Here is an 18,661-nt window from a genome sequence, read left to right on the forward strand (position 1 = left end):
TTGAGAATCGAGAGATAGGTGGATGGAGGTGATGTTGAGAGAAAAAAATAACCAATAATTATATTGAGTGGCAGAGTAAACACAAGCTGAATTTCCTACTCATGATGTTTCTTCTTATATTTTTACTCTATATTAATTTGTTAGCATGTTAGTTACCTTAACTGATGAACTCTTTGGAAGTATCAATGGTGGGCTCGTAATTGCTAAACTTTATAGAAACATAGAAAACCTACAGCACAATATAGGCCCTTCAGCCCACATAATTGTGCCAAACATGTCCCTACCTTAGAAATTACTAGGCTTACCTATAGCCCTCTATTTTACTAAGATCCATGTACCTTTCTAAGAGTCTCTTAAAAGACCCTATCATATCCACCTCCACTACCATTGCCAGCAGTCCATTCCACACACTCACCACTCTCTGAGTAAAAAACTTACCCCTGATATCTCCTCTGTACCTACTTCCTTGCACCTTAAACCTGTGTCCTCTTGTGGCAATCATTTCAGCCCTGGGAAAAAGCCTCTGACTATCCACACGATTGATGTCTCTCATCACCTTATACACCTCTATCAGGTCACCTCTCATCCTCCGTCGCTCCAAGGAGAAAAGGTCGAGTTCACTCAACCTATTCTCATAAGGCATGCTCCCCAATCCAGGCAACATCCTTGAAAATCTCCCCTGCACCCTTTCTATGGCTTCCACATCCTTCCTGCAGTGAGGTGACCAGAACTGAGCACAGTACTCCAAGTGGGGTCTGACCAGGGTCCTATATAGCTGCAACATTACCTCTCGGCTCCTAAATTCAATTCCACGATTGATGAAGACCTACCATACACCTTCTTAACCACAGAGTCAACCTGCGCAGCTGCTCTGAGTGTCCTATGACTCAGACCCCAAGATTCCTCTGATCCTCCACGCTGCCAAGAGTCTTACCATTAATACTATATTCTGACATCATATTTGACCTACCAAAATGAACCACTTCACACTTAACTTGAGTTGAACTCCATCTGTCAATTCTCAGCCCAGATTTGCATCCAATCAATGTCCCGCTGTAACCTCTGACAGCCCTCCACACTATCCACAACACCTCCAACCTTTGTGTCATCAGCAAACTTACTAACCCATCCCTCTACTTCCTTGTCCAGGTCATTTATAAAAATCAGAAAGAGTAAGAGTCCCAGGACAGATCCCTGAGGCACTCCACTGGTGACTGACCTCCATGCAGAATATGACTCGTCTACAACCACTCATTGCCACCTGTGGGCAAGCCAGTTCTGGATCCACAAACCAATGTCCCCTTGGATCCCATGCCTCCTTACTTTCTCAATAAGCCTTGCATGGGGTACCTTATCAAATGCTTTGCTGAAATCCATATAGGCTACATCTACTGCTCTACCTTCACCAATGTATTTAGTCCCATCCTCAAAAAAATTCAATCAGTCTCGTAAGGCATGACCTGCCCTTGACAAAGCCATGCTGACTACTCCTAATCATATTATACCTCTCCAAATGTTCATAAATCCTGCATCTCAGGATCTTTTCCATCAACTTAAGTAAGACTCACTGGTCTATAATTTCCTGGGCTATCTCTACTCCCTTTCTTGGATAAAGGAACAACATCCGCAACGCTCCAATCCTCTGAAACCTCTCCTGTTCCCATTGGTGATGCAAGGATCATCGCCAGAGGCTTAGCAATCTCCTCCCTCACCTCCCACAGTAGCCTAGGTTACATGTCATCTGGTGACTTATCCAACTTGATGCTTTCCAAAATCTCCAGCACATCCTCTTTCTTAATATCTACATGCTCAAGCTTTTCAGTAAGCTGCAAGTCATCCCTACAATCACCAATATCCTTTTCTATAGTGAATACTGAAGTATTCATTAAGTACCTCTGCTATTTCCTCCAGTTCTATACACACTTTCCCATTGTTACACTTCATAGGTCCTATTTTTTCATGTCTTGCTCTTCACATACTTGTAGAATGCCTTGGGGTTTTCCTTAATCCTGCCCGCCAAGGCCTTCTCATGGCCCCTTCTGGCTCTCCTAATTTCCTCCTTAAGCTCCTTCCTATTAGCCTTATAATCTTCTAGATCTCTAACATTAACTAGCTCTCTGAACCTTTTGTAAGCTTTTCTTTCATTCTTGACTAGATTTATTACAGCCTTTGTTCACCACGGTTCCTGTACCCTACCATAACTTCCCTGTCTCATTGGAACATACCTATGCAAAACTCCACACAAATATCCCCTGAATATTTGCCACATTTCTTCCATACTTTTCTCTGAGAATGTCTGTTTCTAATTTAAGCCTCCAATTTCCTGCCTGATAGCCTCATAATTCCCCTTACTCCAATTAAACACTTTTCTAACTTGTCTGTTCCTATCTCTCTCCAATGCTATGGTAAAGGAGATAGAATTATGACCACTATCTCCAAAATGCTCTCCCACTGACGAGATCTGACACCTGACCAGGTTCATTTCCCAATACCAAATCAAGTACAGCCTCTCCTCTTATAGGCTTATCTACATATTGTGTCAAGAAACCTTCCTGAACACTGCTAACAAACTCCACCCCATCTAAACCCCTTGCTCTAGGGAGATGCCAATCGATAATTGGGAAATTAAAATCTCCCATCACGACAACTCCGTTATTATCACACATTTCCAGGATCTATTTCCCTATCTGCTCCTTGGTATCCCTGATACTATTGGGTGGCCTCTAAAAAACACTCAGTAAAGTTATTGACCCCATCCTGTTTCTAACCTCCACCCACAGAGGCTCCGTAGACAATCCCTCCATGGCGTCCACCTTTCCTGCAGCCGTGACACTATCTCTGATCAACAGTGCCATGCCCCCAACTCTTTTGCCTCCCTCCCTGTCTTTTCTGAAACATCTAAATCCCGCACTTGAAGTAACCATTCTGTCCCTGAGCCATCCAAGTCTCTGTAATGGCCACCACATCATATCTCCAAGTACCGATCCACGGTCTAAGCTCATTCGCTTTGTTCACAAAACTCCTTGTGTTAAAATAGACTCATCTCAAACCCATGGTCTGAGCACGTCCCTTCTCTATCACCCGCCTATCCTCCCTCTTGCACTGTCTAGAAGCTTTCTCTATTTGTGAGCCAACCTCCTCTTCTCCAGTCTCTTCAGTTGGGTTCCCACACCCCAACAATTCTAGTTTAAATTCTCCCCAGTAGCCTCAGCAAACCTCCCCGCCAGGATATTGGTCTCCCTGGAAACTGGAAACTCTGCTGCATCATTTCAGAAAATGATACTTATGCTTTAACTCTGAATTTATGATATATTCATTGTGAAGAAAAAATGATGTTGCTGTATATTTATTCCAAGTTTTAAATAATTAATCAATAATTTTTAACAAGTGATTTTTTTGTCATTTACTTCCGGACTATAAGCAGTGTTCACAGGACTACTTTCAGGCTTTTAAACCTTCATTAACCAACTGCAGTCTTAAAACAGGACTAGTGGTCTTCTGCTTCTATAGTCATTCCAATTCGCGGTTCGATGCTCTTCTGCATACCACTTTTTAAATGTGTGTTATGTGTTTTTAACTGTCACCTTCCTGTCAGCTTGAACCGGTCTGGCTATTCTCCTGTGACCTCTATCATAAACAAGAAGTTTTCACTCAAACAACTGCTGCTCACTGGATGTTTTTTTTCTGTTTCTCACACCAATCTCTGTAAACTCTAGAGACTGTTATGCATGAAAATCCCAGGAGATCAGCAGTTTCTGAGATACTGAAACCACCCTGTCTGGCACCAACAATCACTTCACAGTCAAAATCATTTAGATTGTATTTCTTCCCCATTCTGATGTTTGGTCTGAACAACAAATAACCCCTTTTTTTCTTCTTGTAAAGTTTAATAGTGGTTAGCAGATCAACGTAAGGTGCATTACTGCCACCTACTGAGGTGTAGTGTAGAGAAAAGAGACAGGAAGTATACCCATTAAATTCGCCTCCCCAAAATAAATTCAAACAATATCAAAGAGTCTAAAGCTTTTCAGAAAGTCAAACACACATCATTGTGATATACATCACGATGGCAGAGATATCCTAACAAACTTTTCATGTTAAACTGTGTCTGTCCAAAGATCTATTAGATGTTTCCTTTACATCTCATAGGAATGGCATTTAAACAATATATGCTCATCATTTCCTGACAAGCGCTGTACAAATGCCCGTATCATGCATATTAATTCTGAACAAGGAACTATTCAAACTAGAATGTCTAATACATAAATGTATATGTATAACCTCTTCCCTCTTTTTATACTCATCTCCAAGTTGAGTTCCCACCATCCCCCATCGAAATTTTATGTAAAAGCTGTCCTTTCTTTTCTTATCCCAACTTTGTTGCACAATTTTTAATTATGAACTGACCCTCTTGAAAAAGTTTGCATACTTTTATGCGTTGAGTTGCTGCCACATGATCGGATGATTAGATATTTGCGTTTACAAGCAGATGTACAGGTGTACGTAATGAAGTGGCCACAGAGTATATAAATGGCCTGGAGTGACAGTGGTCCCCACAGGCTATGAGCCCAGATGAAGCAGTGTCTCCTTCTCAGAAGCAGGCAATAGTACTATTACAAGACAGATTGCTTTTAAGTACACTTTATAAAAAACTCCCCTCATTAGACAAACTGGAATAGCCGCACATCTGGCAATGAGTTCATCAGCTGTCCAATCAAATCCTAAATATAAAGCAGAACATTTTGCTTTCAGAAGAGATCCATCTGAGGAAGATTGCAAGCCACTTGCTTTCAAACAGTGGTGTGACCAACTCAATGGGATGTCTAATATGAAAATTCCACTGAAATGTTTCCTCTGGTTGTTTATTTTCGTGTATAACATCAATCAATAAAGGATACTTATCTGTTCTGAAATATGGATTCCTTATCCACAAGTACAAGATGCGAACAAACAAACAAACAGCTGAGCATGGACCACTGTGCAAGCGGTTTACCCTCGAAGTGGTTTCAACTTTGCCATGTAGACTATCATTAGCCAAGCATTTTGTCCGGTCATTGTAAGGTTCACCTGAACTTCCCTTCATTTGGACTAGAACATGAGGATGACTAAGATTATTCCATGAATGAACACAAGAATGCAAGAAAGGAGGAGAAGGCGCTCAGGCCTGACTCTGTCCTGTTATAAAGATAAAAGATGGTGCCGCACAGAGTTGCAGTGGCTACTCTGGCTCCCAATAATGTTGTTAGCCTTAAATTCTTAGATATTGTTTCAAAGTTTCTGGTCAGGGTTTCAGTCATCCAAAGTTCTGTGAATATAGCGTCACTGAACTCTTAGACAAAATGACATTTAATTCTCCTGCAGTAGAGTTAATAGCGGGGCTAACAGACGAGGGAGTGTACAGACACCAGACCTAGCGACAGCGACCTGCCTAAGTGGCTCAGCTGAGGAAGTGACTGTCGTAGACGGTGTGAGAGGAAGCAGAAATATGACAAGAGTGCTGGGGCTCTAGCTCAGCTGACAACTAACTAACCAAACAGTTGGTACCATCACTTTTCCTGGCCAACGTCCATTCACTAGATGATAAAATGAACTTAATGAGACAGAGAATAACCATACAGAAAGAGATGAGAAACTGCTGCATTTTGGTTTTACTGAAATGTGGCTAAACAATAACATGCACAACACAGCGTTTCAACTCAATGAGATGACTCTGTTGCACGCAGACAGAAACTCCCTGTCAGGGAAGTTCAAAGGAGATGGTGCACAAGCTCAGCTGTAGTTAGCAGTCACTCTTCTGGGGAAATTAGGCATCTTACCATTAAGTGCTGGCCACATTATCTACTCAGGGAATTTACTGTTGTGTTCATCACTGCTGTCTAAATCCAGCTGGCTGAGCACGAATACCAAGGGCACACTGGGAGAGCTTTACAGTATCACCAGCTCTTTACAAAACAAGCACCCGTACAGTCTCTTCTGAATGCCCAGGATACTGCCTTCATGTGCGGTGACAGAACAGCTCTCAGAGCACCCAGGTGAAACTTCATCTTAGGCATCAAGAGGACAAAGGTGCATGCATTCAAAAAGTTAAGGAACATCTGTCTGATAACGATTCCTGGCATATGTGGCTGGGCATTGAGAGCATTATTGACTACGCAAGGAAAAACAGCGTTGATTATACCAGTGACACTTCCATCCCTGATACTCTAAGTAACGTTTTTGCACGCTTTGAGGAATCCAACGTCATGCCGGTCACAAAAGCTACCCCTCTCCTAAGTGAGCAGCCACTGTCTGTAGACAGCGAGATGGACTCTGCAGGCAATCACCATAACGCAGTCAGGCCAGACAACATCACAGGCTAAGTGCTCAGGGAGTATGCACACCAGCTCACTGACATCTTCACAGTTCTTCACTCATCCAGTTTGCTATCCTCAATGTGCTACAAATCAGCCACATCATCCCTATACCAAAGAATGCTACACTTTCAGAGCCAAATGACTAATGCCAGTTAGCATTGACGCCAATCATCATAAAGTGCTTTGAACGACTGATAATTGCACCTATCAAAAACTCCATTCCTGCCATATTGGAGACTCACCAACATGCTTACCGACAGAACCATTCTATGACAGATCTGTCATGTACCCGGCCCTGACACACCTAGGAAACAAGGATGCTTTGTCAGAATGCTGTTTCTGGATTTCAGGTCAACACTGTTAAGTGGCCAAATGGTTAAGGCGTTCATCTAGTGATTTGAAGGTCGCTAGTTAGAGCCTTTGCTGAGGCAATGTGTGTGTCCTTGAGCAAGGCACTTAATCACACATTGCTCTGCGACGACACCGGTGCTAAGCTGTATGGTTCCCAATGCCCTTCCCTTGGACAACATCGGTGGTATGGAGAGGGGAGACTTGCAGCATGGGCAACTGCTAGTCTTACAGACAACCTTGCCCAGGCCTGCGCCCTGGAAACTTTCCAAGGCACAAAATCCATGGTCTCATGAGACTAATGAATGCAAAAAAAACCCAAAAAAAATCGACTATCCCACATTCCTTGGTGAACAAACTCCTACTCCTCGCTCTAAATACACCTCCGTGCAAATGCACTTCCTAATCAATAGACCTTAACTAGTCAGCATACACAGCCACTACTTCCTCCCCATCATCCTCAACAAGGACATCCCCCAGGGCTATGTGCTGAGCCTCTTGCTGTACACTGCTCACACATGACTGCAGGACCAAACACCCAAGCAATAACGTTTGCCAATGACACGACACTGGAACAACGGTGAGACAGCCTACAGAGAGGAGGTAAAAGAGCTCAAGGCCCAGTGCCAAGCAAATAACCTCTTCCTTAAAGTCAACAAGATAAAGAAAATGAATATCAACTTCAGGAGACCTCACACCACACACGCCTCCCTTTACGTTGCAAGCAGTTTCAAACTCTGGGGAATAGTCATTACACACAACCTCTCATGATCTCAGAACACATCTTACACAGTCAAGAAAACTGCCCAATGACTCCGCTTTCTGAGGAGGCTGAGGAGAGCTGGACCTTGCACATCCACACTGACGCCATTCTACAGACACATAGATTGTGTGCCCATAAATTGATGCTAGCCTGTACAGAAGGTGACTGACAGGAAATAATACAATAGTGGTGGATTTAGTGGGTGGAGGTATTGATCAGTCTTACGGCTTGGGGAGAGTAACTGTTTTTGAGTCTGGTGATCCTGGTGTGGATGCTATGTCACCTCATCCCTGACAGCCATGAGCAGGGTGGGTCAGATGTTACTGGCTGTTTTCTGGAACTTTGTATTTATTGTGGGTTTTATTATTATTATGTTCTATGTGCTGCATCTGATCCAAAGTAACAATGATTTTGATCCCTTTCCTTGGGCCGGCCGGTAATGTAGCGGGTTCAGCACTGGACTTCCAGGCAGATGGTCCTGTGTTCGAATCCCAGTCTGGTTGGAATCCCAGCTGGATCCTAATCTGGGCAGCAGCCGTATATGCATGGAAGAAAGGGCTGGCAATGCAATCTATTTCTGTATCTTACCACCAAAACAACTATGGACAACTACATGAGTCAGCGACAATTCGACAGCTCTCTACAACACTTGTGTTCAGGAAATTATCTTGAATCTTATAGAATAAATTGTTGGTTTTAACTTGCCAAATCCAAAACTGCTGGATCTCACCTTAGTTTAGACAAAGTCTCACTGATTCTCCGGTATATTTTATGACTTGGAGTATTGTGAGAATTTTTGGGCTTTATATCTAAGACAAGATGTGCTGGCATTGGAGAGGGTCCAGGGAAGGTGAATGAGAATGATCCTGGGACTGACAAGGTTAACATATGAGGAGCATCTGACGGCTCTGGGCTCGTACTCACTGGAATTTAGAAGAATGAGGGGAGATCGTATTAAAATCTATCAAATATTGAAAGGCTTTGAGCAAGGGTTCCCAACATTTTTTTATGCCATGGATCCTTACCGTTAACTGAGGGGTCCATGACCCCAAGCTGGGAAACGCTGGCCTAGGGTATTTCCAAAAGTGGGCGAGTCTAGGAGCACAGGGCACAGCCTCAGAAAAGGATGTCCCTTTAGAATAGAGATGAGGAGGGATTTCCTTAGCCAGCAAGAGGTGAATCTGTTGAATTCATTGCCACAGAGACTGAGGAGGGCAAGGCATGACTATGTTTAATGCAGAGTTTAACAGGTTCTTGATTAGTAAGGGTGACAAAGGCTACAGAGGGAAGGAAAGGGAATGGGTTGAGAGGGAAAATAAATCAGACAAGATTGAATGGCAGAGCAAAGTCAATGGCCCTAAATGTCCTACTACTGCTCCTATGTCCTCATGAACTTGGTATACACACATTTCTTCATTAAAGATTAACACACTTCAAGAAAATATCCCTTCACATCTTAGTCTTATCTTGAAACAGTGCTTCAACATTCAAACTCATCTACCGAAGGAAACATTCTCTCTCATAGCTTCCAGCTTAAGAAGCTCTCGCAAAACAATACACTTCAAAAAGAAATAACTTCTGATTCTTCCAAAACTTAAAAGAACATTTTTGACTCGAGATCAATCCAATACAAAAAAGATTAGTCCCAACTCTTTTTTATTTCCAGAACACATTTACCCAGAACCCCTTGAATGTTGTTAAAAGCCTCCTATTGTTCTGACGCTTATTTACTTTGAAGTAGGTACTTTCAATTCTCTTTTGTTAACTCTCCTCCCAGTAAAACTGGCCTTATCATAATTTAAGACTCTCACTCCTATTTTACCTTTGCCTTTTTCCATAACTATGCTAATTCTAAAATAATTATGGCCACCACCACCAAAATGCTCTCCCAGAGACACTCCTTTATCCGGGCCACCTTCATTCCCTGAACCAAATCAAGAATTCCTACCACCATCTGTTCCCTTGCACCAACCACATCCCTAATCCTGACTCCTACCTGATTTGCTCTCCATCAGCTAAAAAAAAGCTCAGAATAAAGCTTAAGAATTCTGTGCCCTCAATGCTTTCTGCAGTGTTAATATTAGGCTATTGAATTCTCTGCCCTAGAACACTTGATTTTTAGAAATAATACCTACACATTTATTCTTTCCTCTCCCTTGGATTGCCTGGAAGTCTGCAGCACATTACCAGCAGTGTGATTACCCATGTTCTTTAATTTAATCCATGCTGTCTCCTTAGGATGGTAATGACATTAGTCTGGCACACTGGGTGAGATATGCAGCTGAGAACAAAGATTTTAAACTGTAGTACCACCTATTCATGCTTTCAGTCAATAATTAATTTCTTTGAATAAAAGTGGCTAAATATCTACACAACGCTGCTTTTCCTTGCATAGTCAATAATGCCCTTGATGCCCTGCCACATATGCCAGGGATCATTATCAGACAGGTGTTCCTTAATCTTTTGAATGTGTGCACCTTTGCCCTCTTGATGCCTACACAAGCTGTTATGCAGCTTGTAAAACAGTATAGAAATCCACAAGAGAGACTGCAGATGCTGGAAACCTGGAGCAGCAGCACACACAAATTTTTGGAGGAATTCAGCAGGTCGAGCTCGTACCTATGGAGGGAAGTGAACCGTTGACATAACAGACTGAGACCCTTTGTCAGGACACTTGAAGCCAAACTCCTGATGAACAGTTGCAGCCTGAAACATCAACTATTCCTTTCCCTCTATTGATGCTGCCTGACCTGATGAGTTCCTCCAGTACTTTGCATGTATTGTATAGGGAACCACATGCTCAATCTGCTCAAGAGGTTCTGGAGAAGCTGACAACTAGCCAATATGCACTTGCAGTATCCAAAGGCTGAAAACTACCAGGCAAGAATCAGTACCACCTGCTATATAATTATTATTTAACTAAAAGCTGAACAGCAGATAATTCTTACCCCAGAGGACCATAAAGATAGAAAAAAAGACAGTAGCAGGATTATCAAACAAATGGCTGGCACGGGCTGTGGCACACGCTGTGCTGAGATGCCAGTAGTCACAGGACTTGTCACAGAGTGGGCACATGGTGAAGTTATTCTGCTCATTACACATCTCCATACTGAAACAAAGAAAACCAAAGGACATTGAGAATCTGAACTTAGCCAACACAATCTTATTTCCATTTAAGTCAGTTATCTGTGATGCAAATTTTCAAAATGGGAAGAGTCTTTAAAAATCTCCTTCCTTTTTTATTCCCATTATGAACCCCCAGGAATTCTCATCCTCTTAACTGAGGTCTCAGGAGTAGTGGGTGTGATGGGGGAAGCCAAAGGGCCAAGGGAAAGTACGAGACTTGCCTGAATGTAGTCTCACTTTAGCTCTGGACTGCACTGGGGATGCTCAATAAATTAAGTTAATGTCGCCATTGACACTGTGATTAGAATGGAGGCTGGTGAATGAAGTCATTCCATGTGCACATCTCACAGAAATCAGGCTGAATTAAATGAGGAATTGAATGTTTCTGTACTTAAAATGTCAACATTTCCCCCATTTCCATTGTAACTGAAACTGGCCTGAACAAGTGCTTTCGATGCTGAGTATAATGTACTTCAGCCTGCAAATATGCATGGTTCCTTGTCCTTTCAGCCGTCTAAGGGAAGAAAGAGAAATGGCCACAGAACAGAACAATTTCCAGGCTGCATAATCAGTCTAAACTGCTGCTTGTTATCACTGGTCACAAGGAAGTTTCAACCATAATCTGTATTCAAAGTGTGGAACTTTTATCAGTTGAGGTTATTGAGGTAAATGGATGTTTTGAGGGTGAAGCATGATGAGTACAGTGCATACTGATAATGTAAGGTAAAGTATGGTAGGAACAAACCTGTGAGGAGCATTAACAGTTGTATAGACCTCAGGGCTGAATGGCTTATTTTTCTATCATCAGTCTCCTATCGTTCCATGTGCCAATAGTTTTGATGGGTATTACAAATCACTCAATTGATAATCTTCTTCTTTTGCCCATTACACCACTGGCGTTTAGGGCAGCAATGAATGTCCTCCAACTCTGGCGGCATTCAGAGCTTCCTTTACTGTGTCAATAGCTCCCTCTCGGTTTACTGTCAGTCATGCAAGTCCTGGGTGGAGACTCAGGAATACCATCACACAAAGATGTAGAAGGATTCTTCATTGCTCCTTCCGTAAAAGTTTTTTTTTTGACCAGTCAGGGTTGTCAGCCCTGAGCTGAACCCTGAACCCGAAGGTCCAGTGGACCACTCTTAGTCTGGCCTCTGACCTTTGACCTGTTTGTTGTGGGTGAACCTACCAAGAGCCAACACTAACTGGTGGTTCAACAGCACTTTAAATGGAACAATATTATACAACTGTGATTGTATAATATATGATTGTATAATTCTGCTAGAACGAGACAATTCAATAATATTAATAGGATTAAATGCTCTTATTTCTCCTCAATAAATGATAAGGTATTAACAAATTTCTCTCTTTTTGTTTACAGTAAAATCTTACCTTGGTATATCATTGCCTATAGTAATACAACCATAAAAAAATACGATGATCCCAACCAGTGATGCTGGCATCAGCATTTTTGTGTATAGTCCCAACCATGCAAAATACAGGCCAATCTTCTCACCAAAGTACTTCCTATAAAAGATGTGATAAATGATTAGAAGTTAAATTACTAGAAAGTAGGACACAATATTCCAGATTTTCCCTGATTTCAGCAAGCGACCTTGCTCAAAGAGACCACACATGGAAAAATCAGTTTTGGATGTAGCGCTCTCCCTAACATAATCTGTCTGAGTTTGGCCCCTCACTGAGCACATGAATCCAACAAAAAAATCACAGGGAGATTATTGGGTTTTAAATGGTTCACTGAAATACATAATAGAAATGTCAATCTTATAATCCTTAAACATGTCACAAATCATAATCGCAGGAGATTCTGCAGATGTTGGAAATCCAGAGTAACACACACATGATGCTGGAGGAACTCAGCAGGTCAGGCAGCATCTATGGAAAGGATAAACAGTTGACAATTCAGACCAAGACCTGCCATCAGGACTGATGAAGGGTCTCAGCCTGAAATGTTGACTGTTTATTCCCTTCCTGACCTGCTGAGTCACAGAGTCCATTCTCACGTACGGATGCGAGATGTGGACACTCACCAAGACGATGCAAAAGTCTCTGGATGGTTGCTATACACGAATGCTCTGGATGGCTCTTGACGTGAGGTTCATCAGCACATGATGAACCTCGAGTTCTGTGATGATCTACCGATGCTCTCCACTAAAATCGAGGCAAGAAGACTGCAACTAGCAGGGCACTGTTTACGCCACCCCGAGCTACCTGCCAGCCTAGTCATCATATTGGAGCCCAAGCACGGGAGGATGAACCGTGGGAGCCCACCCAAGACTATGGTCAACACGCTCCTAGAAGACAGCGGCGCAGCTAATGTAGATGAACTGAACACACTGATGAGGGAGAAGGAGAAGTGGAGAGTCCATCATAGTGCCCGACGCTGGCCCCCTGGGCCTGAGTTGACGTAATAGTAGTAGTGGCCTGCTGAGTTCCTCCAGCATACTCACAAATCATAATGCTGTTTTTAAACTAAAGCACTTGATAATTATAAATTCAAATATTCCAGAGAGGAGTAGCATTATACACAGAATGGCTTATAATTTTATGTGAAGATCTTTAAGGAATTGTTATATGCATCAGGAATCCAGATAAGAACATTTCATTCTTTGGTCATACTCTTTAGGTTTTTAGTTTTATTAGACAGAAGTTTATATAATCAAAAACCAGCACTTGAACCTCCATGACAGCGTTCTAGATTTATTCTCCCACCATATAAATTCAGTGAGTGTATCTACTTACAAGATTTACACCAATGATTCTTCAGTGAAGAATTTTGTTTTCCACTCCACCAATGATTTGGTGCATGATGCTTTAGCACAGAACATTATTGATAGTACAGAAGCAAGGGCAGGTTGATAGAGGACAAATGAACTGTAGATGTTGAAGGAAAGGCCAATCCTTTCTTTGCTTCAGTGAAAGAATCAGTGGTTGCTTTGAATTGAGCTTCTGAGCACCCACAAATGCAACTCCTCTCTCGAGGTTTAGGTAACCTTGATTCTGGAGCGTAGTTGCTCTTGTTTAAAGAGCTTCTTTTTAGAAACATAGAGCATAGAAACATAGAAAACCTACAGCACAATACAGGCCCTTTAGCCCACAAAGCTGTGCCGAACATGTCTTTACCTTAGAAATTACCTAGGGTTACCCATAGCCCTCTATTTTTCTGTGCTCCATGTACCTATCCAGGAGTCTCTTAAAAGACCCTATCATCTCCGCCTCCTCCAACACCGCCGGCAGCCCATTCCATGCACTCACCACTCCCTGTGTAAAAAACTTACCCCTGACATCTCCTCTGTACCTACTTCCAAGCACCTTAAAACTGTGCCCTCTCGTGCTAGCCATTTCAGCCCTGGGAAAAAGCCTCTGACTATCCACAAAATCAATGCCTCTCATCATCTAATGCACCTCTATCAGGTCACCTCTCATCCTCCGTTGCTCCAAGGAGAAAAGGCTGAGTTCACTCAACCTATTCTCATAAAGCATGCTCCCCGATCCAGGCAGCATCCTTGTAAATCTCCTCTGCACCCTTTCTATGGTTTCCACATCCTTCCTGTAGTGAGGCGATCAGAACTGAGCACAGTACTCCAAGTGGGGTCTGACCAGGGTCCTATATAGCTGCAACATTACCTCTCAGCTCCTAAACCCAATCCCATGATTGATGAAGGCCAATGCACTGTATGCTTTCTTAACCACAGAGTCAACCTGCGCAGCAGCTTTGAGTGTCTTATGGACTCGGAACCCAATATCCCTCTGATTCTTCACACTGCCAAGAGTCTTACCATTAATACAATATTCTATCATCATATTTGACCTACCAAAATGAACCACCTCACATTTATCTGGGTTGAACTACATCTACCCACTTCTCAGCCCAGTCTTGCATCCTCTCAATGTCCTGTTGTAAATTCTGACAGCCCTCCACACTATCCACAACACTTCCAACCTTTGTGTTATCATCAGATTTACTAACCCATCCCTCCACTTCCTCAGCCAGGTCATTTATAAAAATTATGAAGAGTAGGGGTCCCAGAACAGATCCCTGAGGCACTCCACTGGTGACTGACCTCCATGCAGAATATGACCCATCTACAACCATTCTTTGCCTTCTGTGGGCAAGCTAGTTCTGTATCCACAAAGCAATGTCCCCTTGGATCTCATGCCTTGCATGGGGTGCCTTGTCAAATGCCTTGCTGAAATCCATATGCACTACATCTACTTCTCTACCTTCATCAATGTGTTTAGTCACAGCCTCAAAAAATTCAATCAGGCTCGTAAGGCACAACCTGCCTTTGACAAAGCCATGCTGACTATTCCCAATCATATTATACCTCTCTAAATGTTCATAAATCCTGCCTCTCAGGATCTTCTCCATTAACTTAAGTAAGACTCACTGGTCTATAATTTCTTGGGCTATCTCTACTCCCTTTCTTGAATAATGGAACAACGTCCACAACCTTCCAATACTCTGAAACCATTTCCATCCCCATTGATGATGCAAAGGTCAACACCAGAGGCTCAGCAATCTCCTCCCTAGCCTCCCATAGTAGATTGGGATACATCTAATCCGGTCCCAGTGAGTTATCCAATTTGATGCTTTCCAAAGCTCCAGCACATCCTCTTTCTTAATATCTACATGCTCAAGCTTTTCAGTCCGCTGTTGAAGAGTAGCTTGAATCTTCAGAGAAGTTCAGTGGAGGTAAAATATAATGCCATGGCAAGGAAGATAGAGAAATTTTCTGGGGCAAAGAGGCAATGTTCATTGACATTGGCATTCACTGACAATGAATCTGTTGTAGATCTATTGGTTAGTACCATGGTTTGCATATTCTTGCTTGCAAGGGTAAGATAGAGATGAATTTCCATAAACAGATGAATTTGAGGAGGAGGTTCCATCATCTGATTGATGAAAGAAACTGCTTGGTGAGATTGAGAAAGGCCAGGCCTAATGACCAATCCAGTGATAATAAAAGTTCACAGACCCTGAAAAAAAAATATCTTGGGAGACTTCTCTCAGCAAGGGCAAACATTAATGTTGAAGCTCACCACTACCTTCAATGAGCGAACAGAGCCTTTGGTCAATTAATGAAAGGGGTATTTGAAGAAGCTGGGATTCTCACTGGAATATAGCAGGCTGGTTTGAGGTTTTTAAATTTATGAGTAGGCTGTCGATGGCTTTGCTCAGCTCTTCGGCAGTCAGCAATGCATCCAGTTCCTCCATGACAGGCAGGCATACCAGGGCGTCTAGCGCGCTGTCCGAGATGCTGTTTTCTCTGGAGGAGAGTTCAGAGTAATGTTACACCCATCTCTCCATCTGCTTACCTTTGTCATTGATGGTCTCGGCTGTTGTGGTTTTCAATGGTGCTGTCTTGCTCTGGGTTGGCCCGATGGCTTTCTTGATCCCCCCCGTACACTCCACGGATGTTTCCTGTGTCAAATGCTGACTGAATGCTTTCGCATAGTTGTAGCCAGTATTCATTTGCACAGTGTCTGGCTGTTTCCTGGGCCTTGCTTCTTGCTATCCTTAGCGCTTGCAATGTTGCCTGGGTGGGGTGGCGTTTGTGCTCTAGTAGTGCAACACGATTTACCTCGATGACAACGGTGAGCTTACCTGAGCTCGCTTCAAACCAGTCCTGTGTCTAGCCCTGTTTCTTCCCAAAGGCCTTCAGTGCAGTGCTGTGGATAGTGTCCCTGAGAGAATCCCATCTCTGCTGAGCATCCCCTTCTGGTGGGTCTGCAAGGAGAGCATCCTCCAGTGACTTGATGAACTCCGCAGCTTTGTCTGGGTGTTGTGTCTTACTGGCATCGATGCGCTGCTTGCCTGGAGGCTTGGCGCAGTGCATCTTCTTCAGCCGAAGTCTGATCTTGCAGCAAACCAGAGAGTGATCCGTGTCGCAGTCGACACTCTGAAAAGAGCGAGTCGTGAGCACGTTTCTCAGGTGAAGGCGTCTTGTGATTATCAGGTCTAGCTGGTGCCAGTGTTTGGAGTGGGGATGCCACCAAGACACTTTTGTGCTGAGCTTTGGTCTGGAAGTTGGTGTTGGTGACACAATTCGTGGAGCATGCAAAGCTCGAGCAGTCGTTGCCCGTTGTCATTCATGCTGCCAATCCCATACCGCCCCAGGCAGCTTGGCCAGGAGTCGTGGTTGGCACCCACTCTGGCGTTGAAGTCGCCAAGTAGCAGCAACTGTTCCTGACTTGGGATCTCCTGTATCATCATTGAGAGCCAATCGTAGAACTCGTCCTTTGTGTCTTGTGTAGAGTAGAGGGTTGGGGCATAGACGCTGACAAGGTTGACAGGCCCGTTGGATGTGTGGAGTCGAAGTGAGAATATCTGCTCCTCCCTTTCTTGCTAGGCTCTACCATCTTGAGCAGCGAGTTCTTCACGGCAAAGTCTGGTGCACTGGGAAGGCACCAGGATTGGATGGCATTCCACCAGAGGCCATCAAATGGGCAAAGGGCGACCAGCTAAACCACCTGCATGAGCTACTGTGCCAGTGCTAGATAGAGGGAGCAATGCCGCAAGACATGAGAGACTGCAACATTGTCACCCTATATAAGAACAAAGAGGACAGAAGCAACTGTAACAACTACAGGGGAATCCCCTTGCTGAGCATCGTTGGGAAGATCTTTGCCCGTGTGGTCCTGAAGAGACTGCAGAAAACAGCTGAAAGGGTATATCCCAAGTCTTAGTGCGGTTTCAGGTCAGAACGCTCCACAATTGACATGATCTTCTCCCTTCGACAGCTACAAGAGAAATGCAGAGAGCAAAGACAACCACTCTACGTCGCTTTCATTGACCTTACGAAGGCCTTCGACCTTGTGAGCAGAGACGGCCTGTTCAAAATCCTCACCAGGATTGGTTGTCCCCCGAAGCTTGTCAGGATAGTTCAGTCATTCTACACAGACATGAAGGGTGTCATTCAGTTTGACAGCTCTTCTTCGGAGGCCTTCGACATCCACAGTGGTGTGAAGCAGGGCTGTGTTCCTGCCCCCACCCTGTTTGGCATCTTCTTCGCAGTCATGCTGAAGCACGCCTTTGGAACACCAACTGATGGTGTCTACCTCCAGACCAGATCAGATGGGGGACTGTTCAGTCTGTCCCGACTGAGGGCAAAAACCAAGGTTCGTGAAGTACTCATCAGGGACATGTTGTTTGCAGACGAAGCCGCACTGGCAACACACTCTGAAGAGCAACTGCAATGCCTCATGGACAGCTTCTCAAGAGCCTGCCAGGACTTCAGCTTGACCATCAGCCTGAAGAAAACCGACATGTTGGGCCAAAGCACTGAGCACCCCCCGCCATTACCATCAACAACTACGAGCTGGAGGTAGTTCATGAGTTTACATACCTTGGCTCCACCATCACGGACAGTATCTCCCGGGACCCTGAGATCAACAGAAGGATCGGACGAGCAGCCTCAACATTTGCCAGGCTGACAAAGAGAGCCTGGGAGAACAGAAAGCTGACGACGCACACCAAGGTTGCAGTCTACAGGGCCTGTGTCCTGCACACCGCTTTACGGTAGCGAGACCTGGAGCCTCTACTACAGACAAGAGCGGCGTCTGAACACCTTCCATGTTCGCAGCCCGAGACGCATCCTGGACATCACGTGGACTGACCGAGTCACTAACAATGAGGTCCTGGCCCGCGCCCAGACACCCAGCCTCTTCACCCTGCTCCAACAACACCATCTCTGCTGGCTGGGCCACGTACACTGCATGTCAGACGGGAGGATCCCAAAAGACCTGCTGTATGGGGAACTGGCCTCCGGCAAGAGTGCACAAGGGTGGCCCCATCTTCATTTCAAAGATGTCTGCAAGAGAGACATGAAGTCACTGAACATGAACGTCGAGAGGTAGGAGGACATCGCAAGCGATCGCTGTCACTGGAGGCTGGAACTACGCAGAGGTCTAAAAAGAGGAGAACAGAAGCTGAGGCTTGCTGCTGAAGAAAAGCGCACTCATCGGAAAAACAGCACCAAGACAACACTGGAGGACAGCGCCTTCAAGTGCAGTCGCTGCAGCCGAGACTGTCACTCCCGTGTGGGCCTCT

General features: G+C 44.1%; 1 protein-coding gene across 2 annotated transcripts in view; it reads right to left on the reverse strand.

Annotated features, from left to right (window-relative positions):
- LOC140186937 (anoctamin-2-like) overlaps positions 1 to 18,661 on the reverse strand; it is a 150,226-nt gene that overhangs the window by 71,665 nt on the left and 59,900 nt on the right. For both annotated transcript variants that reach the window (XM_072241740.1, XM_072241741.1), the window contains 2 exons: positions 11,980 to 12,114; positions 10,413 to 10,573 (listed from right to left, as the gene is read on the reverse strand). In XM_072241740.1, coding sequence (XP_072097841.1) covers positions 10,413 to 10,573; positions 11,980 to 12,114 — 296 coding nt within the window. The remainder of the gene's footprint in view (positions 1 to 10,412; positions 10,574 to 11,979; positions 12,115 to 18,661) is intronic.

This window comes from Mobula birostris, chromosome 23 (assembly GCF_030028105.1).
Source record: "Mobula birostris isolate sMobBir1 chromosome 23, sMobBir1.hap1, whole genome shotgun sequence".
NCBI classification, from domain to species: Eukaryota; Metazoa; Chordata; class Chondrichthyes; order Myliobatiformes; family Myliobatidae; genus Mobula; species Mobula birostris.